The 25,280-nt window shown below is 38.1% G+C and overlaps 1 protein-coding gene across 5 annotated transcripts in view; it reads left to right on the forward strand.

Moving 5' to 3' along the window:
* ADAMTS9 (ADAM metallopeptidase with thrombospondin type 1 motif 9) overlaps positions 1-25,280 on the forward strand; it is a 190,898-nt gene that overhangs the window by 54,658 nt on the left and 110,960 nt on the right. For all 5 annotated transcript variants that reach the window (XM_074198810.1, XM_074198811.1, XM_074198812.1 and 2 more), the window contains 7 exons: positions 3,387-3,568; positions 3,657-3,793; positions 5,090-5,207; positions 5,543-5,638; positions 17,783-17,949; positions 18,043-18,172; positions 18,551-18,677. In XM_074198810.1, the coding sequence (XP_074054911.1) occupies positions 3,387-3,568; positions 3,657-3,793; positions 5,090-5,207; positions 5,543-5,638; positions 17,783-17,949; positions 18,043-18,172; positions 18,551-18,677 (957 nt within the window). The remainder of the gene's footprint in view (positions 1-3,386; positions 3,569-3,656; positions 3,794-5,089; positions 5,208-5,542; positions 5,639-17,782; positions 17,950-18,042; positions 18,173-18,550; positions 18,678-25,280) is intronic.

Raw genomic sequence — 25,280 nt, forward strand, 5'->3', positions numbered from 1 at the left:
TGCTGAGTTTGGGAGGAATTTCTTTGAAATGTAAACAATTGGAAGCTGGTGAATTGATGTCGTGTTAATAGTAGTACTACTACTACTAATAATAATAACATTTCTGTATGTCATTTTATGAGTATGCACATAGAGTTGCATAAATGATCTCATTGATGCTTACACACCCCTGTGAGATAGATGCTATTATCATTTGATAGGACGTTGAGGTTACATACATGATCTCATTGATGCTTACAACGTCCCTGTGAGATAAGTACTATTATCATTTGACAGGACAATGAGGTTCTGAGGTAAGAACAAAATTTGATTTTTGACTAGTTTTTTGGTAGATCTAAGTGAAACGCTTTTCAAGGATCAGAAACAGGCAGGGTTGATTAGTTTTCTGAAGATTTCACTTAAATCAGGATTTTCTTTGACCGTATTAAAAATAATGATAATACTACTGAATGACTAACCTAGTTCTCTTGTGTTTTTTTAAAACTTCAACAATATTGAAATAGATAATGGCATATTTCAGGTTTTTTCAATCCCTTGTTTGATATCCATAATCAGAAAAGGATGTGGGGGATAAAAAGTTACTTAGTATTATTTTAAAGTGAGAAGTTCCTATAAATTTCAAAGTTAGACTAAATGGCAAAATGCCTGCAGGCTAATATGGTAAAATAGAATAAATTAAAATGCTAAAATAAATCTTCCCTCCATCTTCTCCTCCAATCCACACATCTATAGATAAAGTCACATAATAATTGCTGATATTTACATAACATTTTAAGATTTGCAAAGCAATTTGCTTCCATAATCGAATTTGAACCTCCTGAGGCAGGTACTGCTATAACATTATCATCCATATTTTTCCTATGAGGAAATGGAGCATCAGAACACTTCAGTGATTTATTCATGAGAACACAATGATATCAAAACCAGGAATTGAATTCAAGTCTTCCAGACTTGGTAAATGACCAACATTTTATCCATTATACCAGTCTGCTTTTCCTGATAGATAAGTTGAGCCCCAGGGACACTTCGTTATATTGCATATAAAAACAAATCCAAGCAGCATCTTTCAGGAAATAGAAAAAATTAGGCATCTCCTGCACAGTTTTACCTTTATTAATGTGAAATTGGTTGTGGGGAAATAAAGAATGAGAATATTCTACCAATGCTGCTAAATCAACTATGAATAAAAATTTCATTGACTTAACATTCAGATGGTCTATTCAACAGATGGATGAATCATAAAAAATAAATGACCATGTGACATTTATTATTTTTAATGCCGCCAAAAATCAAAGGAAGAGAATGCTAGCCAACTTATTTCTGCCTCAGGTATTCCCGAGGACTAATCTTATGACTTAACTGTCCATTTCATCATGGAAGACCAATGATGAAATCACAGATCCTCCTCATTAGAATCTGGGCTAGGAACTGTTGGTAGGTGTTCCTGCTTTGGCTCATCTCTGTTCTCTTAGCAACTCTTTAAAGTTGGCAAAGCACTTTTCAAAAGTTACCTCCTTCGATTCTCCCAATAACCTTCTTATACCTATTTTACAAATGAGGAAAATGAGGCTGAGAGAGTGTAAGTGACTATGACTGGATCTCACAGTTAGAAGTGTCTGAGGCAGAATTTGATCTTGTTTGTTTCTGATTCATCCATTGGGTGTCTGGACAGTATACGCATATACAAGCCAGGTCAAAATCTTTGGTTTCTCCAGAGAACTGATATACATACGTGTGTGTGTGTGTGTGTGTGTGTGTGTGTGTGTGTGTGTGTGTATTTGTGTGTGTGTAAACAAATATATGTATACACACACATATTTAATACAACAAAGTTTCCTGTCGAAACTTTGGATCAAGACCACAGCTACCTGATGGCAGTTTAAGCATCCATCCATTGATTCTATTGCCCTTGTCCTCCCTGATGGGGTAGGAAACTATTTAAGAACAGTATAGGTGCTCTTTTAAATCCTGATTTGAATTAATTGCTGCTATATGAACTATTTTTCTTCCTCTCTCCCTCCCCCCTTTCTTTCTCTCCCTCCTCTCCTCTTCTTTCTTTCTTTCTTTCTTTCTTTCTTTCTTTCTTTCTTTCTTTCTTTCTTTCTTTCTTTCTTTCTTACCTCCCTCATTCTCTCCTTCCTTCCTTTTTCCTTCTTTCCTTTTTCCTTCCTTCCTTCCTTCCTTCCTTCCTTCCTTCCTTCCTTCCTTCCTTCCTTCCTTCCTTCCTTCCTTCTTTCCTTTTTAAAGCAAGCTCATTCTTGGTAGGAAGTTCATGAAAAAACCCATTCTGCAATGAAATGCAGGAATATTCCTATGAACTTCAGGGGTGTTTTTGAAGAGTCTGTAAGTCTTCCATTTTTCTTGGTAAAACTGGCCAATTTCTGGCTTCTGAAGGATGTGTTATATAATTTGCTCTCTGGGTCACATCTGGAAAATGAATACACAGAGTTGCATGCAGAGTTGAAATTTGCACTGATATGCCTGACAAGACAAAAAAAAGACCCCAAAACAAAACCATACTCTTGTCACACTGAAGTTAATGAAAGCAGTATGCTTCCACTCACTTGGACTGCCTGGCCCTTCCCTGCCTACCTCCCATCTAACTCCCTATTTGGGAGGCAGAGGAAAAAGCTTTGGAGTCGTAGGGCCATCCCTGATCAAATCCTGAATTTGCTGTTTAAAAACCTAAGTGTCTCTCAGATCATCTTTACCTCTCTGGACCTCAGTTTCCTCATTTGTAAAAGGACAATATAAAATTACATGACAAATGACTCATTTCTCTCTAACCCATTATCTATGAGCTGTGACTAAATTAAAATTATAAATACAAGATCCTTCCACTTATTAAAATTAGAGTTTTTATGGTTTTTTTAAATCATATTTTAGTTTGTGTTGAAACAACAAGACCTTTGACTCAAAGGTTTTGTGACCTCCCAAGTAAGCCACTCAACCTCTCCATCCTCTAGACATCTCAGACACAATGAGTTGCACCTGCATTGTTAGAAGTGTCCTTACAGAGAAGTTATCTCTACTAGTTAAATCTCTATTTTTGTTACCATGCTCCAAGAATGGGGTGCAATATAATTATCTAACATTACCAAGGGGAAGGGAGTGACACACTCTGGAAGTGAAGAATGCAAAGAGCATTCTGACCTGCAACCAGAAGACTTGCATTCTGTTATTTACTACCCATGGGTGGACTCAGCTCTTTTCCATCTCTGGATCTATCTCTTGTAATCACATCTAGAATCCTTTGTGACTGGTAGAAAATGAACCATAAGAGCCAGGAGAGCAGAGAAAGTACATTAGAGATAGTGGTGATGGAAGGAACAGCTCCCCACCTTCTCCATCCATTCCAATATGGCACACCCTTTGTATTTTCTCAGGCCTCGGAATGGTGGAAGATACTGCACAGGTCGCAGAATGAAGTTTAAATCCTGTAACATTGAACCATGTCCTCATCAGATGAGGGATTTCCGGGATGAGCAGTGTGCCCACTTTGATGGAAAGCATTTTAACATTAATGGCCTACTTCCCAATGTGCGCTGGGTTCCAAAGTACAGTGGAAGTAAGTAGAACGGGAAGCTGATTTCTATAGCAGGTAGCCGTGGGGTCAAGGCATGAAATTCCCCTCTCTTCCTGTTTCTCTTTCTTAGTTTTAATGAAAGACCGGTGCAAGCTATTCTGTAGGGTAGCGGGAAATACAGCTTACTATCAACTCCGAGACCGAGTGGTGGATGGCACTCCCTGTGGGCAGGACACCAATGATATCTGTGTCCAAGGACTTTGTAGGGTGAGTACGGTAACTCATTTTCATCAGAGAATTGACCCAGTGCCATACAGTAGCTGAATGAGGCCTCCAAACAATGGAAACATGGCCTGAGGACCTTGGCTGATGGCAGACCATCCCCTACATGTTCCGCCACAGCTGTCTTCCATGGAAGTGTAATTCCCCTTGCATATGCCCTCGCTTACCTCTCTTCCTGAGCATGGTTCCTCTTCCTAGGAATAGCATGCAAAACTACCTCATATGGTGACCTTTGCATGACTTGGAGCCAGAGAGGCAGAATTTGATAAAAATGGCAGGATGCACATCCTAGGAGGACCATCTTATTGACTCTGCCTCTTCCTCATCACTGTACTTCTCCCATGGGATGGCATGATGGGAAATATATAGCATATATCAGGAATTCTTTACTTCCCTCTCTTATTAACCCTTTTAGCAATGTAGAAGTCCCTTCTCTGAATAATGATCTTAACTCATTAAACTAGAATCCAATTATGTTGAAATACAGTTACTGTCATATTTCACAAACAAAGCAACTTCAGACATTCCAGATTAAGAATCCCTGATATATAACAAAGCAATACAAAGTAATTTCGGGGGGGGGGGGGTGCAGATAATAGAAATCAGAAAAATCCTCATGTGGGAGATGGTACACATTAAAAATAATAGCCAGGGTGGCTAGGTGGCATAGTGGATAAAGCACCGGCCTTGGAGTCAGGAGTACCTGGGTTCAAATCCGGTCTCAGACACTTACTAATTACCTAGCTGTGTGGCCTTGGGCAAACCACTTAACCCCATTTGCCTTGCAAAAACCTAAAAAAAAAAAATAATAGCCAACATTTATTTGTTTGTAATTTTATAGCCTTTGTAATTCCTTAAGGATTACAAAACTCTTTTAAAATATCTCATTTCATCCTACAACAGTCCTGGGAAGTAGGTCTCCTTATTATCCCCTTTTAGAGATATAGAAAACAAGTCATATAGAGTTGAAGTGACTTAATGTGCTCAGGGTCACAGAACTATACTGGTTGTGCTAACTCCAGGTCCAGGATTCTATCCATTGGACCACCCGAGCTATGCTTTGAAATAAGATGATCTATGGGATAGAAGGGGATGGATGGCATCTTTTACAAAGGCCTGGAGCTCAGCCTGTTATGTATGGGAGATTCTGAGTAGGCCAGTTTGACAGGATAATCTGTGACAGGCGTAATAGGTAATAATGGGTATTAAGACTGATCATATGCTTCTTTATCTTTTAGTTTCATATTTACCATTTCACCCAAATGTTTTTTTCTTTTAAAGCAAGCTGGATGTGATCATGTATTAAATTCAAAGGCACGAAGAGATAAATGTGGGGTTTGCGGTGGTGATAACTCTTCATGCAAAACCGTTGCAGGGACATTTAATACTGTACATTATGGTAAGAATCTGTTTTTCAGTACCATGAGGTACTGAAATGCAAACACCAAAGTTAAGCATTTATAACCCCATGTAATATGTAAAAACATTAATATTAAATGAGAAATCAGCCAAATGATGATCTCTTCTACATCTGGCTGTGAAAAAGTATTGTTCAGAGGAAACTTGGCTTGTGGCCAGATTTGTGGACAAATAGCCAAATTTGTGACTATCCAAATAGTCACATTGTGGATCTGAATGCTGGTTCCTCTTTCAGGGAGACACCTTGCCTTGTTTGTTCAAAGAAAACAAACTGCTCAGGACCTTCCTGAATATCTTTTATGTATATATTTTCAGGTTACAACACTGTGGTCCGGATCCCACCAGGTGCTACCAATATTGATGTGCGACAGCATAGCTTCTCAGGGAAGGCAGAGGATGACAACTACCTTGGTGAGATAAGCAAGTGTTAGGCCTCTCTGACCTATGCCTTTCCTCTTGCTTATAGAAAAAAATGAAGGTTCAATGGGGATGGGTTGATCAGAAACCATAGAGAGATATGATGGCCATTTCAGTGAAGAAGATGCTCTTTAAAATTCCTAATTCTTCTCCTTAATAGGTTCATTTTCAGCTTATAGATTTTAATATATCAGAGCTGCACAAATCAATTTTTATACCTTTTATGATGGTATGTAGAAAATTAAAAATAAAGAAAACAAACCATAAGCAATGATCATTTTTAATGTACTTGACGTGGATGTTCATAGGGAATTCATAATTCCCATGGGTGTCTGTGTGTGCGTGTATTTTTTTAATTTTTGAGTTGGTTCTTCTACTATTAAGTCTGTTTGTGACTTGATAGAATTATAGATTGTTAGATGAGGAAACTGAGGCATAATGAGGCCACTGGCAACTTGCCCAAGATCATTCAGCTACTGAGTATTAAAGCCAGACCTAAGATAGAAGTCTTCATAAGCTCTGTCCTCCTGCTCTTTGGTGTAAAGGGCTATTTTCCTACTCAACTGTTTTTGGGAATAAATTGATTTATGTATTTTTCCAATTGCATGCAAAGATAGTTTTCAGCATTCATCTTTTTGTTAGGTTTTGAGTTCTGTATTTTTCTCCCTCCCTCATCTCCTTGACAGTAAGTAATCTGATAAAAGTTATATGTGTATAAGAATGTTAAAATAGTTCCTTCTTAGTCACATTGTGAAAGAAGAATAAGAACAAAGGGGGAAAAAATAAAGCCTAAAACAAATTTTAAAAATTGAAAATAGTATGCTTTGGTCTACATTCAGACTCCATAGTTCCTTCTCTGAATGTGAATAGTATTTTCCATCATAAGTCATTTATAATTGTCTTTGATCATTGTATTACTGAGAAGAGCAAAGCTATCATAGCTGATCATCGTACAAAGCAGCAATTAATGTGTACAATGTCCTGGTTCTGCTCACTTTGCTCAGCACCAGTTCATATAAGACTTTCCAGGCTTTTCTTTTTTTTTTAATAGAAGAAAGATTTTATTTATTTTGAATTTTACAATTTTCCTCCTAATCTTGCTTCCTCCCCATCCCCCACATAAGGCAGTCTGTAAGTCTTTACATTGTTTGCATGCTATACATTTATCTAAGTTGAATGTGTTGAGAGAGAAATCAAATCCTTAAGAAAAATAAAGTATAAGAGATGGTAAAATTACATAATAAGATAATTTAAAAATTAAAGGTAATAGCCTTTGGTCTTTGTTCAAACTCCACAATTCTTTCTCTGGATACTGATGGTATTCTCCATCACAGATACCCCAAAATTGTGCCTGATTGTGGATGGAATGAGCAAGTCCATTTTTTTTTAGTTTTTTTGCAAGGCAATGGGGTTAAATGTCTTGCCCAAGGCCACACAGCTAGGTAATTATTAAGTATCTGAGGTCTGATTTGAACTCAGGTACTCCTGATTCCAAGGCCAGTGCTCTATCCACTGCACCACCTAGCTGCCCCCGAGCAAGTCCATTTAGGCTGACTGTCGTCCCCATGTTGCCGATGAGTGTACAGTGTTCTGGTTCTGCTCATCTTGCTCAGCTTCAGTCTTCCCTTGAATTCCCATCCCTCTGGTTTCTAATAGAACAATAGTATTCCATGACATACGTATACCACAGTTTGCTAAACCATTCCCAAATTGATGTATATTCACTCATTTTCCAATTCTTTGCCGCCACAAATAGGGCTGTTATGAATATTTTTGTATAAGTGATGTTTTTACCCTTTTTCATCATCTCTTCAGGGTATAGACCTAGTAATGGTATTGCTGGATCAAAGGATATGCACATTTTTGTTGCCCTTTGGGAGTAATTCCAGATTGCTCTGCAGAAAGGTTGGATAAGTTCACAGCTCCACCAACAATGTATTAGTGTACCAAATTTCCCATATCTCTTCCAACATTGCCCTTTTCAGTCATATTGGCCAGTCTGAGAGGTGTGAGGTGGTACCTCAGAGATGCTTTAATTTGCATTTCTCTAATAAATAATGATTTAGAGCAATTTTCATATGACTATGGATCACTTTGATCTTCTCATCTGTAAATTGCCTTTGTGTATCCTTTGACCATTTGTCAATTGAGGAATGGCTGGGTTTTTTTTAAAAAAAATTGACTCATTTCTCTGTATATTTTAGAAATGAGTCCTTTGTCAGAATCATTAGTTGGAAAGATTGTTTCCCAATTTACATTTCTTTTGATCTTAGTTACAGTGGTTTTGTTTGTGTAAAAGCTTTTTAATTAATGTAATCAAAATTATCTAGTTTGTTTTTAATGATGTTCTCCATCTCTTCCTTGATCATAAACTGCTTCCATTTCCATAGATCTGACAGGGAAACTAGTCCTTCATCTCCTAGTTTGCTTATATTTTTTAATGTCTAAATCCTGCATCCATTTGGATCTTATCTTGGTATGGGGGGTGAGGTATTGGTCCAATCCAAGTTTCTTCCATACTAACTTCCAATTTTCCCAACAGTTTTTATCGAAGAGAGAATTTTTATCCCAATAGCTGGACTCTTTGGGGTTATCAAAGAGCAGATTACTAGAATCATTTGCTGCTATTGCACCTAGTGTATTCCACTGATCCACCACTTTATTTCTTAGCCGATACCAGACAATTTTGGTGACTGATGCTTTATAATATAATTTTTAGATCTGGTAGGGCTAAGCCATCTTCTTCTGCAATTTTTTTCATTAAATCCCTGGAAATTCTTGACTTTTTCCTCCAGGCTTTTCTGAAGTTCATGCATTCAATATTTCTTTCTTTTCTTTTCTTTTCTTTTTTTTGCAAAGCAGTGGGGTTAAGTGACTTCCTCGAGGTCACACAACTAGGTAATTATCAAGCATCTGAGGCCAGATTTGAAGTCAGGTCCTTCTGACTCCAGGGCCAGAGCTCTATCCACTGTGCCTCCTAACTGCCCCAAATGAAATATTTCTTATAGAACATATAGTATGCATCATATTCATATACCACAATTTGTTCGACCATTCCTCAACTGATGGACAATACAATTCTTTACCACTGTAAAAAAAGAGCTGCTATAAATATTTTTGTACCTGTGGGTCTTTTTTCCCTTTTTATGATCTATTTGGGATACAGACCTAGTATGTATGTATCAAAGGGTATGGCCAGTTTTATTGCCTTTTAGGAGTATCTCCAAACTGCTCTCCAAAATGGTTGGATCAATACACAACTCCACAAACAGTACATTAGTGTCCCCGTTTTCCCACATCATCTCCAGCGTTGATCATTTTCCTTTTTTGTCATAATGGTTGATCTGACAGGTATGAGGGGGTACATTCAAGTTGTTTCAATTTGCATTTCTCTATCAATAATGATTGAGAGCATTTTTTCATATGACTATAGCTAACTTTAATTGCTTCAGCTTAAAACTGCCTGTTCATATCCTTTGACCATTTATCAATCGGGGAATGATTTATATTCTTATAAATTTAATTCACTTATCTATTTATTTTAGAAATGAGTTCTTTATCAGAAATACTAGCTGTTAGAATTCTTTCCCGACTTATTGAATTCCTTTTAATCCTGGTCTGTTAAACTTTTAAAGTCATAACTGGATCTGAGTGAGTTTCGGAGACCAGATTTGGAAGAATCTGGGAGAAGAGAAGATTCAGGGGGCTATACAATAGCTTCTTGTTTCTAGTATTTGAAGGTCTCTCTTATGGAGGAGCACATCAGGCTTGATTTCCTTGTTCTCAAATGAAAGAATTTGACATAATGGATAGAAGTTGCAAAGGGGGCAAGTTTAGATTTGAGATATGGAAAAGTTTCTTAATGTCTAGAATTATCCCAAAGTAGAAGGGGGGTGCCTCAAGAGGTTCCCCCTACTAAGGGCCTTCAAGGATATCTTTTGTCAAGAATGATATAAAGAGAATCTTTTAAAAAAAATGATGGATTAGATTGGGCAGCCCCTGGGAATGCCTTCAATGTCTCAGATCCTCTGATCTTCTGGATTGAAATGATCCAATATAATTATGACCAAAATTTTGACCTTGGAATTCAAACCAGCCACGAAAATGATCATCAGTCTAAGATAATCAGAATTAAAATATAGCAGCAGGGCCGACTAGACAGTGACTTTAAGTGGAAATTAATTTATGCTACTTCTTTCTTTTCTAGCTATTTTTTTGTGGACATATGTGTTTAAGGTTGCAGTTTACAAACCAGCTGCTGTGACTTAAAGACTATAAACCGACATACTGAAATATGATAGACATAGCTTAATAGGAGGATCAGAGGGACAGGGATTACTTCGGTGAGAAGAGATGTCCTATAATATCTCTAGTTATAAACTTCCTTTCTTTCATTAACAAGCTAGCTAGACTTTGATCAAGGCCATAGACAGAGACTCCTTAGATTCTAGCAAATCTGTTTGATAGTGTAACTTATACTTCATCTAGGGGCTAAGGTGAAGATGGGGACTGATGATATTATAGTTAGTTGTGATTTAATGGAATTGAAAACTAGTTGCAGGACCCAACCCAATGAACAGTCTTTAAGGAGTTAATGTGAACTTGGAAGAAGATTTCTCATGAAGGTGCCAGAGATTTTTCCTTGGTCCTATTCTGTTTACCATTTTTTTAATCAGTGAATTAAATGTAAGCAATTCACAAATAAGTCAAGCACATTTATGCTATTGGCGGATGCCCTGGCTCTAGGCTACCTTTCCAGGGTCATTGTCCACCCAAATTTGTCTTCTTGCTATATTCACACAAGATATTCCATCCCCTCTCTTTCTATCTCTGGGCAGATTGTGTCCCATGCCAAAGAGCATTAAACCTGGAGTCAGTGAGACCCAAGTTCACATCTGTCCTCATTTACTGTCTCTTTGACCTTGGCCAAGTGACTAAACTTTTGTTTGCCTTGGTTTTCCTCCTCTCTAAATGAAGATAATAATATCCAACTCTCAATAGATGTGTGCTGAAGTCAATTCAGTTCTTGAGAACCTATAATTAAATTTTCAATTGAATATTTTCACCTCAGAAACAGGCAAATGCTGTAAATCAGAGCTTGATTTCTTGTTTTATTGATCTTCTAAATTTGGGAAAATGGTAATAATGCAAAATAAAATCATTTCTGCATTTGTGTTCCCCACGTTGTTGCTTGTTAACCATATACTATCTCATTCCCAGGGATTGTGAGGAGGAAATTAGATATTTGCAAAATTCTTTACAAATCTTAAAAGAATAAGTTCGATTTATCTATTATTTATCTGTGTTATATTAACTAAGCTTTATTAATGATGATGACAATTCTTAATTTCCTTCAAAGTTTAGCTAAACATGATCTACTCTATGAAATGCCTCCTTATACTCTTTCTAAAAATTACCTTTTAATACTTACATTGTACTTGTCGACATTATTTTCTTGTGGTTTTTACAATATTTTAGTTTTATATATTTTTGTTACATAGAATCAAAGCTCCTTGAGGATAGGATCTTTATCATTTGTCTTTATAGCCCTGGTGTTTAGCACAGTGACTGACATGGAATGGGTTTTATTAATGTTTGTTGACACTAAGCTGAAGGTGACAGCTTACCCCAGAGGAGAACAGGTGGAATCTATTAAAGTTCCATTATCCTGGATCCAATAAGGAAAACTTTAAAGAGATCTGTATAAAAGGTCTATCCTTATTTTTAAAACTCAGTTTCATAAATGGGAAAGGTCTGGCGATTTTCATGAACTTCAAACTTTAGATGAGGCAACAAAGTGATGAGACAGCCAAAAAAAATTGATTACATTATAGGATGCATTAATGAAGATATAATGGCAAGAATGAGGAATGCAATTGTTCTACTCTTACTTTGTGCCCACACTTGGAAATAGCTTGTCTCAATCCTGGGGACCACCTTTTTCTAGTATTTTGTTTTTAGTTTTTGCAAGGCAGTGGGGTTAAGTGGCTTGCCCAAGGCCACACAGCTAGGTGATTATTAAGTGTCTGAGGCTGAATTTGAACTCAGGTCCTCCTGACTCCAGGGCCTGTGCTCTATCCATTACATCACCTACCTGCCCCCCAGGCACCACCTTTTTAGATCAAAGTATAACGTGTGTTCAGGACATGCCAAAAAAGGGAAGGGAGGAGATGTATGGAAGACTGGAGAACTTCTCAAAATTAATTCAATTGAAGGAACTGGGAATATTTACTTTTTCTGGAAGTGGGGAATGGGCTAGCAGTCTTCTATCATGTATCCAAGGGATTTTTATGCTTGGGCACAGGTCCCCAGGTAGAATGTGCTTGGTATAAGGAAAACTCTTAATAAAATTGTTCCAAAGTAGAATTGGCTGTCTCAGGAAGTAGGGAGGTTCTTCTTACCATAGATAATCATGGATAGAGACTGAGAGAGACCAACTGTTGGAGACTTTGAAGAGGCACCTATTGGTCAGGTGGATCTCAATGTAGATAATCTCTGGATTCTCTTACAACTCTTAGTTCTTGGTTTTTGAGATTATTGTTGTCTCTGTTACTTAATAAGTTGAATTACACCATGCTGCCTACAGTTTTAGATGTCTTACAGAAGTGATAGTGAATATGTGTATCATTAGCAACTGATATTTTCTTTTGTAAAATAGTTTTGTCACGGTCTGTTTGGTGAAAGGTGGCCCGTTGCTGAGTATATGCTAATGTCCCAACTCCCTAATAAAATAGAGAGTCTGGAAGGAAAACATAGGGTCATGAGAGTTGGCAGAGTATGCCCATTTTACGACTGAGAAAACTGAGGCAGAGGTGAAGTGATTTCCCAGGTCTCCATAGCTATTTGATGTCAGATTTTTGATCAGGTCTTCCCAACCCCAGGCCCAGTGCTCTACCAAGAGCCAAGAACAAAGAGTAGAGGTTCCCAAGGAGAAGATTTAGACTTGATTTCAAGAAAAGTTTCTTAACCAGTTACAATAATCTAGATATAGGATTGGACACCTCGAATGGTGGGAATTTTTCCCTCACTAGATATTTCTAGGAAGACTGGATGGTCTCTTCTCAAGGTTATTACAGAGGGATTTATTTTCAAGTACAGAAAGGACTACGCAGCCTCTGAAATCTCTTCCAACTCGTTAAGATTGTGCATTTATTTTGGCATTACAAAAGGGCCTCCTTAATTTTTTATTTAAATTATCAACCCCCGATTCCTAACTATACTACTATTGTAAATAACGGATCAAGTTTTTCCCTATGCCAGGCTTGATTGTCGAGTACTGCATACATTACTGTTAGAACTTCCCATTGAAGCCACTTGGCCCTACATGCAAACTGCTTTATGAATTCATTTCTACCAAGCTTAAAGCCTTGTCAAAGAAAACTATTTCTTTCTTCTTTTTTTAAAAAGGGAGGGAGGGGGCAGGAGGATTCTCTACTATTCTTCTCTTTCCTAGAAAAATAATCTCCTCCCAAGTGTGGCCTTGATCCATCTTCAACTTAATTGACCAAGGTCAAGCCCCTGCACTCACAACAAGCTGCCAGATAACCTTTTATTCCTCACTGAAGGACCCTTAATCTCCTTGTAAAGGATGAATGCAAATTTAAAGATTTGTCATTGGGACAGACACTCTAGGTTTTGTGTCTGTGTGTGTGTGTGTGTGTGTGTGTGTGTGTGTGTTTGTGTGTGTGTGTGTGTGTGTGTGTGTTTGTGTGTCTGTGTGTGGGGGGTGGGTAAGTGTGTGACCACTGGTTGAAACCTTTTAAAAAATGGATAATATGAAAAACTAAAGGCAAGTATGGTCCCTTCAATCTTGAGTAATAGTTTTCCAAGTGTGAACATTAGATCCAGTGAACCCTGCAGTGGTTACTTAACAATTTGAGAAGACTTTGACATTACTGAGCCCAGGATAGGTCAATGTTCACCCTTCACTTAGAGGAAGGTGCAGCGAATGAGCACGATGGGTGACAACTAAAGTTTAATATGTTCTGAGTTGGGTCCAATTGAATGCCCCTATCGAGACTCCAACTCAAATGTGTTCAGGTATTAGTTGCTAGGCAATAGGCTTCATTATTCCTCAGTTTGTGGTTAAAAGCCAGACTCTTTTCACGTATTCTAGGGAGAGCAGGTTGTCGAGGAAAGAGTCTTTGTGTTGACATCAGCATGGCGGTGATGGGTGAAATAGTGGGGAAACTAACTCAGGAAATTAGCCTGTAATCACATTAGTTTGAAGTGGTGCAGTGCGGCGGGCAATGGGGGTTGTTTTCAGGAAATCATTTGTTTCCTAAGGGACTAAGGCAGAAGGCCTGGCTGTTAAAACGTTTGCATATCCCTTCAAAGGGTAGTGTTAAAGCAAAACCATCCCCCATCCCCACCCTCTACTCCCAAAAGCAGCCCCTTCAGAAAGAACCTGAGATTATCTTCCATGATATTTCATTCACATATAATGACAACTTTTGAGATATTTAATTCATCTGTATCAGCATTCAGAATCAGAAGATTTCAGAATTGGAGGGAATCTCAGAGACCATTCTAGTACAATACAGAGAGCAATGACTGTACAGTCAGAGGAGCTAAGTTCCAGTCCTGACCCTGATCATTACTTGCTATGTGACTTTGGACAAGTTACTCAACCTCCTTAGATTTCAGTTGCTCATCTATATCCCTTTGTAAGTCAAGGACCCAACTGTTTTGGAGCAAGAATCCACACTACAAACCTGCTAATAAGTTGTCATGCAGGCTTTGCATGAAGTCCGGTGAGCAGAACCCCACTATTCCCGAGTCATTCTAGTTGAAATAGTTGCTCTCAGTTATTTGGCATATTAGGAACCAGTCAGTTGCTAAGACAAGTGTCTATGATAACTACTTCCATGGAGAGTAAAAGTTTATGATATGTAGATAATGCTTAGAGCTTTGCCCAAGTCTAAGTGATTTGTCCAAGGTTGCACAGAGCTAGGCTTCGAAGGCACATCCTCCTAACTGTGAATACTGTACATTTTGTTTTATATTTTTAAAAAAATAAATTGTTCAATTAATTATGAATTAATGTAAGGATTTCCAAAGTATAATAAAAAAGATGATTACATATGAAACTACAAATCTATTATGTACCATTTGCTATTCCTTTTAAATATATAAATATATATAAATATATATGTATATTTATATATTATATATATTTTTTTATCTATTTATATATATATATAAATATATAAATTTAGTATTCATCTAAATTTCTGTTTTGCCCCCTCTTTTTTTCTTCCTCTGTCCTACCCTTCCCATTCTTCTGGCCACTTTGTTTTTATAAATTGGAGATAAGCATTGACCAATATCTCAGCCAACCTGAATTCCTCCCACCCTTCTTTATTTCTAAAGTTCATGCAGTTAGGTTCCATAGGATGACCAGTGACCTGGGAAGTGGTCTCATTAATCCAATTTTCATTGCTTATTTCCACCATTCTGGAACCAATGGACATATTTTACATACAATATGTAACTTCAAATAGCACAGACTTGAATACTACAACCACTTGACCTAATTTATAACCCTAACCCTAAATGCAATTGGCCTGTAATTTTAATCTTAGCCTCATTGATTTAGAGCCAGAAAAGTTAAGAAACCAACCAATACAATGACCATATGCCAAAATATATATACAGTACCCTGAACCTATGGTTCTTCTCCAAGAAAAAGAAGAAAGTCCATTTCATTTCTTCTCTGAAGTCAAAATTAGTTCTAACAATTACAGCATTTAGCTTTATAGTAGTCTTTTTACTTTATATTACTATAGTAGTTGTATATATTACCTTCATGGTCCTGTTTGTTTCATTCTGCATCAGTTCATAAAAGTGTCTTTTATGTTTATCTGAATTACTTATAATAATAGCAAATATTTTATATTATTTTAAGTTTGCAGATCACTTTACAATTCTTATCTCCTTTGATTATCACAACAACCTTGGGAAGAAGGAGCAATTTTGCAGGTGAAAGAAATGAGATAGATAAAAGTGAAATAGCTTACCCAGGGTCACAGGCTAAGTCTGAGACTGAATTTGAACTCAGATCTTACTGATTCCAGGTCCAGACTTTTATCTACATCATCTCTTAGTTGTTACTCAGAACTTCTCATTTTATATCTAGGATCTTTTGAACTTCCCTATCTCTTTCATTTTTTCAACAATTTTTCTCCCCATCTCTGATGTTTCATCTCAAATCTGATTGCCCCTGTTGCTACCAAAATCTTCTTGTATACAGGTCTGTTCATATCCCTTTCTTTTTGAAACAAATTTCAATAGCTCCCCAGTGCCTGCTGTATAAGATACAAGATGTGATATTTAAAAATCTATGATCTGACCTTGATTTACCTATGGTGGATAGAATGAGGCTGTACTTGAAATCAGGAAGACCTGAGTTCAAACACTGCCTCACATACTTTACTAGCTGAGTAACCTAGAAACATATTCATTCTCTCTCTCTCTCTCTCTCTCTCTCTCTCTCTCTCTCTCTCTCTCTCTCTCTCTCTCTCTCTCTCTCTCTCTCTCTGCCTTCCTTTCTTCTGTCTCCCTCACTTTCTCTCCCTCACTCTCTGAAACTCAGTTTTCTCATCTGTAAAATGAGAAAATTGAACTGGATCAATCCATCAGTAAACATTTATTAAGTGCCTGCTGTGAACTGGTACTGTACTGAGCATTAGAGTCGATGGTCCCTTTCAGCTCTAAATCTATAATTCCAGGAGTCTACCTTTCCAAACCTGTTGCACCCTACCCCCTTTCAGGTAACAGTCTGCTATTAAGTATTTTCTAAACACTTGCTATATACTAGATACTGTCCTAGGCATTGCAAAGAAAGGTAAAAACTCTGTTAATCATCTTAAATTTATCCTGTTTATAATTTGTGTGCACATAGGTGCTTGTGTGTTGTCTCCCTGATTAGACTGTGAGCCCCTTGAGAGTGCGGGCAGTTTTTTGTCCTTCATTGTATCTCCAATGTTTAGTACAATACACATTGACTATACATGGTAGGTTCTCCATCATTATTTTATGGACTAAATATTTATTGATTGTCTGACTGATGATGACAGTTTCTGTCTTCAAAGAACTTTCATTTTCTCCTAGAATAACCTAATGGATTACTCCCCATTCTCCAGTTTGCTTCATGTTATTCATGACCTTAAATAGATCACTCTTAAACCTCTTACTGTTGCAATCTTTCTTTTCACCTGAGGTCCAACTTAGATGCTGCCTTCTCTATGAAACCCTCCTTGATACTTTCCAGCAAGAAGTGAGGGTTCCCCCCTTTTAACTTAGGCAAATTTGATCCAGTCCCCTTCTGTATATTCTTGTACTCAGTCACATTTTAAGCTTTATTAAATTTGTGAAAGGAGTAAATGCCCTAAACCCATGAATGAATAAATGAATGAATGAATGAAATGAATGAATGGATGGATGGATGGATGGATGGATGGATGAAGGAGTGAATGAATGAATAAAGATTTTTTTTATTAAATCCTTATTATATATGATATACTGTGCAAACTGCTGGGATTACAACAGAGACAGCTCCTGCTCTCCTAGAATTCCTACTCTGACTGGGAGAGACAAGACATAAAAGGAAAGGTCAGCTGTAAGACAAATTGGAAAGACCCTGGAATCCTAAGAGTGCTACAGTGAGGGGCAGCTGGGTGGTGCATTGGATAGAGCACCAGTCCTGGAGTCAGGAGGACCTGAGTTCAAATTCAGCCTCAGATATTTAATAATTACCTAGCTGTGTGACCTTGGGCAAGTCACTCAACACCATTGTCTTGCAAAAAAATAAAGCCTGCTGCTGTGAGGCAGAGCTAAGAGCCAGTAAGACAGAGATTATACCCCCCTTTCATCTTTGTATCTCCTTTGCCTTACCATATGCCAATTATAAGATGCATCTGAGCATATATAACTCTGTTCAGGACTCCATAATTCTACATGTAGGCCAACACTGAAGAGGAGCATCTAAAGAAGGAAGTACTCCTGGAGGTCTGTTTATTTTGAAGCAATTGCAAGGACAAAGGGATATTTTACGTTTCTGGTGAAGGTTTCCTCATTTCTAGTGATTCTCAAACCCCACCCCATCAAGTCATTGAATCCCAATTTTGTTCTCCCTAGCATTATCCAGCAGCCAAGGAGAATTCTTACTCAACGGAGACTTTGTTGTAACGATGTCCAAAAGGGAAATCAAAATTGGGAATGCCGTCATCGAATATAGTGGCTCAGACAATGCGGTGGAAAGGATCAACTCAACAGATCGAATTGAACAGGAAATTTTGCTTCAGGTAAAACTTTAGAGCCCAAGTCAGCTGCCCTTTTTCTTCCTAGAAAGATGGTGTACAGAAATGATCTTTTTTTTGTGTGTGTCCACACTTCAGGTCCTCTCAGTGGGCAATTTGTATAATCCCGATGTGCGTTACACCTTCAATATTCCAATTGAAGACAGCCCTCAGCACTTCTACTGGAACAGCTATGGGCCCTGGCAGGCATGCAGTAAACTCTGCCAAGGTATCTTCTTGGAGGTTGGGTTTTGCTTTGTTTTCTGAATTGGCGACCTTCCTGCAATCTGTGAAGTTCTCTGCCCACACACTGGGCTCAAATCTCCTTTTTCCATGTACTCCTGATCATTTGATTCTGTGGTTGTACCTGTTATAGTTGAGAATACCTCCTGTTTCACTGGCCCTGACAAGTTTGCGTATACAGATGAGTCTGTAAATAATCATCTTTGCTGCATTACCTAAGTTTGTTTGTTTTTCACCTCAGGGCCAGATTTTGAAGTCAGATTATCTGAAGTGTTCTCCCTTGCCCTTTCTCCTTAGTAGATAATATAATAGATAACTTTCCTGGACTGATAGCTTAGGTTTTTCTTTTCCTTTCCTTTCTCAGGGGAACGGAAGAGAAAACCAGTCTGCACCAGAGAATCTGATCAGCTCACAGTTTCAGATCAAAGGTGTGATCGGATTCCTCAACCAGAACCAGTCACGGAACCCTGTGGCACTGAGTGTGAATTAAGGTTAGACAACGATTTCCCTCTTATGCATCTGTTGTGTTGGGTTAATGTTGTAGTTTTCACAATTTCCTTTACTTTCAAATCCTTCCCTGTCTTCTCAATGAAAACACCATCCACCAACTTTGGGTCATTTTGGAGCTCATTATCCAAGACCAGTGTTTCCATTTTATGGAGGTTTCCTGCTCCTTCTTTGTCTGTCAGACCAACAACTCCAACCCGATCTGCCAATCGTTTATTAGAACCTACTATGGGAGATAGAGGAAAAACAATATAGAGCTCCTGCCTGTTACTCTGTCAAATCACAGAATCCTAAGATTGTAGAGTTAGAGGGAACTAATGCATCCATCATACAAGGGGGTGAAAAGCACTTCAGACTACTTGGTGGAGGAAAGATAGAGGCCAAAATAAAATTCAGTTCAGTCGAACAGTGTATAGACCTCTGGACTTGGAGTCAGGAAATCTTGAGTTTAAATTCTGCTGTAGGCTCTTCCTAGCAATGCAACTCTGAGCAAATCACTCAACATTTTTGAATCTTCATTTCTTCAGGGTGTAGTGGAAAGGATAGTAAGACCTACCTCAAATGATATCCCTTACGTTAAGCATTTTGCAAAATGTGTTTTCCTTGCATGCATTTGCTGTTGCTGCTGTTTCTTGGTCTTGTTTTTGTTTGTCCTCTTCTCCTCCTCCTTTTCTCTTCCTTCTTCTTCATCATCATCATTCTTATTGTTAATGTGTTGGCAATAATGGCATAGTAAATAGAGAGCTTACCTTGTACCCAGTAAGATCAGGATTCATTTCTTATCCCTGGCCAATTTTTATCTCTGATTGTTTGATTTTGGGCCAGTGCCTTAATTTCTTGGTGTCCTAGCATCTCTCCCTCTCTGTTTTCCTCATGTCCACTTCTAAATCACTCTTTCCAAAGACTGAATAAAAAGGCTCATGAAATGATGACTAAGAGTGCTCAGCTAATAAAAGTCAGGCAACAACTCTTTATTAAGAGATTATTCTGAGGCGGCTAGGTGGCGCAGTGGATAAAGCACTGGCCCTGGAGTCAGGAGCACCTGAGTTCAAATGTGGTCTCAGACACTTAATAATTACCTAGCTGTGTGACCTTGGACAAGTCACTTAACCCCATTGCCTTGCAAAAACAAACAAAAAAGAGCTTACTTTTTGCAGGCAAAGGAAGTGTCAACTTTCACTGAGAGAGAGTTTTCTCATCTAAAGTTTCCTATACCAGGAAATTATAGGGCTAATCCATATAAGTCTATATTGTTATTATTGTCAGCAATAGTGATAATCATCCACTTTACAGTTTTTAAGATATCAAAGTAATGTGAGGACCAGTCCATTTAAAATGTTAGTGCCACATAGGCATAGTCTGAGACCAATATATAAGAGGGCAGGGACTATTCCATTTTTATCTTTCATCTCCAGTACTCTGCAAATAGGAGCTACTTAATGAATATTGGTTGAATTTAACTTCACTTTGGTTTATTTTTATCTTGGAATGGTCCCCACATTCACCAATCATTTTGATCTGGGAAGTCGAGCCAAATGGTGACCATTCATTCATAGGTTTGATTAATGGAGTTTTTGTGTTCTCTGCATCTCTAGTGATAGAGACTGGTTGCTTTACTGTTATCTATGCATTATTAGCCTTTTGTCCCTTTGGGCAGAGAAGCAACAGATCTTGGGAACCCTTCCTTGAGTTCCTCTCTACAATCCTCATGCTCACTTCCAAATTTCTCTCCTGGTTGCATGGGAAATCTCATGAATCAAACAGTTGGAGAATAGCAACTCCCAGAGTCAGAGCCTATAGAATGTTGAACATTCCCTTTGTAGCTCTACAAAGGATTCAAAGACAAAACAAAACCACGCAAGCAGACCTAAGTTTAGACAAAAGACTGAGAGTGATATTATAAGATTATGAGAAATAAATCCTTCTTTCAGAACTTGCTTTACTGTCTATAGTGGGAGTACCAGTTCTGTCCTGAGACAGTGTTGGAGCTTGGGTCTACCCTTTGCATTTTGTCTGCATTCCTGATTAGAACCACTTCTTTCTCTCTGTCCCACTATCATTTTACTTTGGCAGTGTCAGCCAATGTCCTGGTTTTTGCCGGTGTTGGCCTTGGCTCTCTTTCCATCATTCAGGGGAATTCACAAAAGCCTGAAAAAAGTGGGGAGAACCCTGGAAAAGTAGCCCAGATTTTGTTCCTTGTTTCCTTATCTATTAAATGGGGAAAATGAAAACATTGCCTCATAAGGTAATTGGGAGTGGGCCATGACTAAGATAATCTAGGTAAAGTTTCAAACTTTAAGGTGCTTTGGGGTCCAGACTTTTAAATTATTCATTGAAACCAATACAGATTAGGTAATGCAACTTTTAACTCACATTGCTAGAGGGCCATCTAGGGCTTGTTCATATTCACAAAGCCAGAAAGCAATAGATTTGGAAACCAGGTCTTTTTGACTTTTAATTTAAAAAATCATGTAGATCAGAAATCTATGGGAAAATTAGGGGAAACTGAGGCAATAACAGGTTAAAGAACTTTATATCAGTACTTGAACACAGGACCTCCTGACTCCTAGACTGGATTTCTGCCACCCATACTAAGGTGCCATTCTCTATACATCATAGTGCGTAAATAAATGTTTATGTTGCTACTTTTTTTTTTTTAGGTTTTTGTTTTGCAAGGCAAATGGGGTTAAGTGGCTTGCCCAAGGCCACACAGCCAGGTAATTATTAATTGTCTGAGACCGGATTTGAACCCAGGTACTACTGACTCCAGGGCCGGTGCTTTATCCTCTGCGCCACCTAGCTGCCCCTATGTTACTACTTATTAAAGGAAAAAAGGAAAGGTCAAAAATAAAAAAACAAAATAGTGGGAATGCGGCATAGGTTCCAATCCCACGTAGACGATAGGCAAGTCACCTAAAATCTCTGGGCTTGATAGTCTCATCTGTAAAAAGGATATAATAGGGGGCAGCTAAATGGCACAGTGGATAGAGCACTGTCCCTGGAGTCAGGAGTACCTGAGTTCAAATCCGGACTCAGACACTTAATAATTACCTGGCTGTGTGGCCTTGGGCAAGCCACTTAACTTAACCCCATTGCCTTGCAAAAACTTAAAAAAAAAAGGGATATAATAATAGTAGTTTCGCCTAAAGCATTTTTGTGGTAAGAAGTCCTAGTTGGATCTTATTACATGTAAGGATCGGCAGGGAGCTAGCTTGAAAATGCTTCATGAGAGCTGATTGTGACATTTTCAACAATGCTACAAATCAGGTTTGAGCTGTTGTGTTGTTGATTGTCCAGATTTTAGAAAGTGATGGATAAAATGTCAGTAATACCAATTAAACTTGAAAGCGTATCATGGGTCCATTCTCTTCCTTGGAAAGCTGGTTGTAAAATGTTTACCACCAAATCCCTGGGATAGCATTCTGAAAAGAAAGACAAAGGAAGAAAAACTTGCCGCAGCCCCCAGAAGACCTACCTCCAACTGCAGTTGTGCTTTAATTTTCTTTTATGTTATCTGGCTTTAGAAGCAGTTCTGAAGCTAGCAGAAGGGGTTGGTCTCTAAGTTTTGATTTGATCCTGTCAGATGATTGAAAACCCAGGATGCTGCCTCTATTCAGGTCTGCAGCTCTGAGAACAAGGCTGGTTAGTAACAACTCCTCAACCTGACTAAAGCCGTACAATGGAGCATCATGCCTCAGCCCATGACAGAGGAGAAGTGGGTGAAAAACATCCCAGGAATGAAGATTCAAAAGGGAACTCCCACATTCCCACAGTCCTCTGACTGGATGACAAATATCCTTGAGGAATAGAATGGAGCACACAAATACACATTATTTCATTGATTCCCAGGTATTTACCACTGTTGTAGGAAATGATCTTTGGCACTGGACAGCACAGACCCAACTTTTGTTGGATTTTCTCTTATTAAGAGTCATTGCAAAGCATCCCAAAGAAGCATTTCAGCCTAGGAAATAGTTTCTCTCCCTTTTTTTTTTCATTTCAGGCTGGGCTTGAGTTAGTCATTCTCTCTCTCTCTCTCTCTCTCTCTCTCTCTCTCTCTCTCTCTCTCTCTCTCTCTCCCCCCCCTCCCTCTCCCTCTCCTTTCTTGCCTTTTTACCTTCTAGTTGCACCACTTCAGAGGCTTCCATGTCACCCTTTCACAAGGATCATCCTGATCATCTCCATATTGCTCCAATTTTAGTTCACATTATGTGGAAGCAAGCTCCCAATGTGATTTGCATAATGACTGATGCTAAATCTGATGCCATGTCATTAACTATAGAGCAATTTTTCAATTAACCATCTTGTTATTATTAATTGATGTGCAAAGAATGAATAATGATATACAATGATATAGTTTAACCTAAAATATCCCTATCTCCAAGTGAAACACAAATAACCTTCCATTGTTTCCAGATTCTTGGACAAGAAGAAAAGAACTTACCCTGAAACTGTACAGGAATAATGTTTGTATGGAAAAGGCAACACAGTGTAGTGAACAGAGGGCATTGTCTTATAGATGGAAAGTTCTGGATTCAAATCCTGTCTTTGACTTGTTAAGACCCATAGCTAGTTTTCTTAAGATGATAATTTAGAAATGACCAGCCAATCTGCGTTACTTTTGGATGAGGCAATGGATCAAGCACTGGCTCTGTAGTCAAGAGGACCTGGGTTCAAATTCAGCCTTAGACACTTGGCACTTTCTAATTGTGTGACCTTGCTCAAGTTGCTTAACCCCGACTGCCTCGCATCTAAGATGGATCTCCAGTCATCTTGATTTACATTTGGTCACTGGACCCAGAGGGCTCTGGAGGAGACAGTGAGGCTGGTGACTTAGCACAGCGTCCCTCACTCAAATCTAATTCATGTGCTTGTCATGTGGCATCACCTCCCTAATCTCGGAGTCTCCTTTGAGAATAAAGGACAAATAAAAGAGTTCTGTCACCATCAATTCCCTAAACCAATGAAACCAGAAGGTTGGTCAAATGTTTTTTCTTGTAACATCTGTTTTGGGGATCTGGCTCTTCCTCAAAAATAACAAATAGTAATTCACATTTTATAATCCTTTAATATTTTCACAATTCTTTCCTGGAAAACTTTTAATTTGGTTCAACAAGTATTTACTAAGTCCTATGATATATGGAATTCAAAAGCCCTGAGTTCAAATTCTGACTTGAACACTTAATAGCTATGACACCTTGGGCAAGACATTGAACTTCTGTTTGCCTAGGAGACAGCTAAGTGGCTTAATGGATAGAGTCAGGAAGACCTGGGTTCAAATCCTGCCTCAGACACTTACTGGTTATTGGTCTTGGGCAAGTCACTTAACCTCTATTTGCCTTAAGTGACTGGAGCAGAAAATTGTGGATCATACTGGTATCTTTGCCAAGAAAACCTCATGAACAATATGATTTGGTAGATCATGAAGAATCAAATATGATTGAGGGTGGCTCGGTGGTGTAGTGGATAAAGCACCGGACCTGGAGTCAGGAGTACCTGGGTTCAAATCCGGTCTCAGACACTTATTACCTAGCTGTGTGGCCTTGGGCAAGCCACTTAACCCTGTTTACCTTGCAAAAAGAAAAGAAACATGATTGAACTGCAACAATGGTTTATGGAGAAATTCAGAACCTGGGAGTCTGGAGGTCACCTTTCTAACCCAGATTATGGGAAAATTACTCCATTTGTCAAAACTTCAGACTCTCTAAGACCTTAGGTTTCAGAAAGATTTCTGATCTACATGGAGTGAAGGTGGTTTTTGCATCTAGGGCTAGACTTGACATCAAGAAGACCTGAGTTCAAATCATGTCTCAGACACTTTCTAGCTCTATGGCCATGGGTATATCACTTCACTGCTCTTTGCATCAGTTTCCTCATATGTAATATGGAAGTAATGATAGCTCATATCATAAAGGATTATTGTGAAGGTCAAATTAAATAATATATTTAAAGAACTTTCCAAACTCTAGTTATGTATATTATGAATAATATATATATATATACAATTTAAGATCTTGTATATGATATTTATATTCCATATACTATATTACCTATTTTTGTCATTGTAAAATTATTATTTTCATTTTATCTCACATATAAAATCATAATTCTAGACCAAAAAAAGACCTAGTATCATCAAATGAGAGCTAGAAAGGATTTTTAAAAGGCTTTGAATTCACCCCCTCTTATCTTACAGATGAGGAAATTGAGACTGATAGAGCACAAAGAGCTTAGCATGGTACCTAATATATAGTGTATGCTTAATAAGTGTTTATTGAATGTCTATTATTAAGTAAGTTTCCCAGGGTCACATAGCCACTAAACATGAGACTGGATTTGAACTCAACTCTTCAAAACACCAAGGCCAGAACTCTTTCTGTTATACCTTTTACTTAATGGTATTTTCCTCAAGTTTTGGCTAATCCTTGAGACATTAATAATTCACATTTACATGGGACTCTCAAGTTAAAAGATGGCCTCCTCACAGTAACCCTGTTGGCCACTATTACAATTACCACAACTCTCCCTTTATAGATAAGGATACTGCAGGTAGATAATTTAGCATTATTTTTTTTTAGGTTTTTGCA

This window comes from Macrotis lagotis, chromosome 8, assembly GCF_037893015.1.
Source record: "Macrotis lagotis isolate mMagLag1 chromosome 8, bilby.v1.9.chrom.fasta, whole genome shotgun sequence".
NCBI classification, from domain to species: domain Eukaryota; kingdom Metazoa; phylum Chordata; class Mammalia; order Peramelemorphia; family Peramelidae; genus Macrotis; species Macrotis lagotis.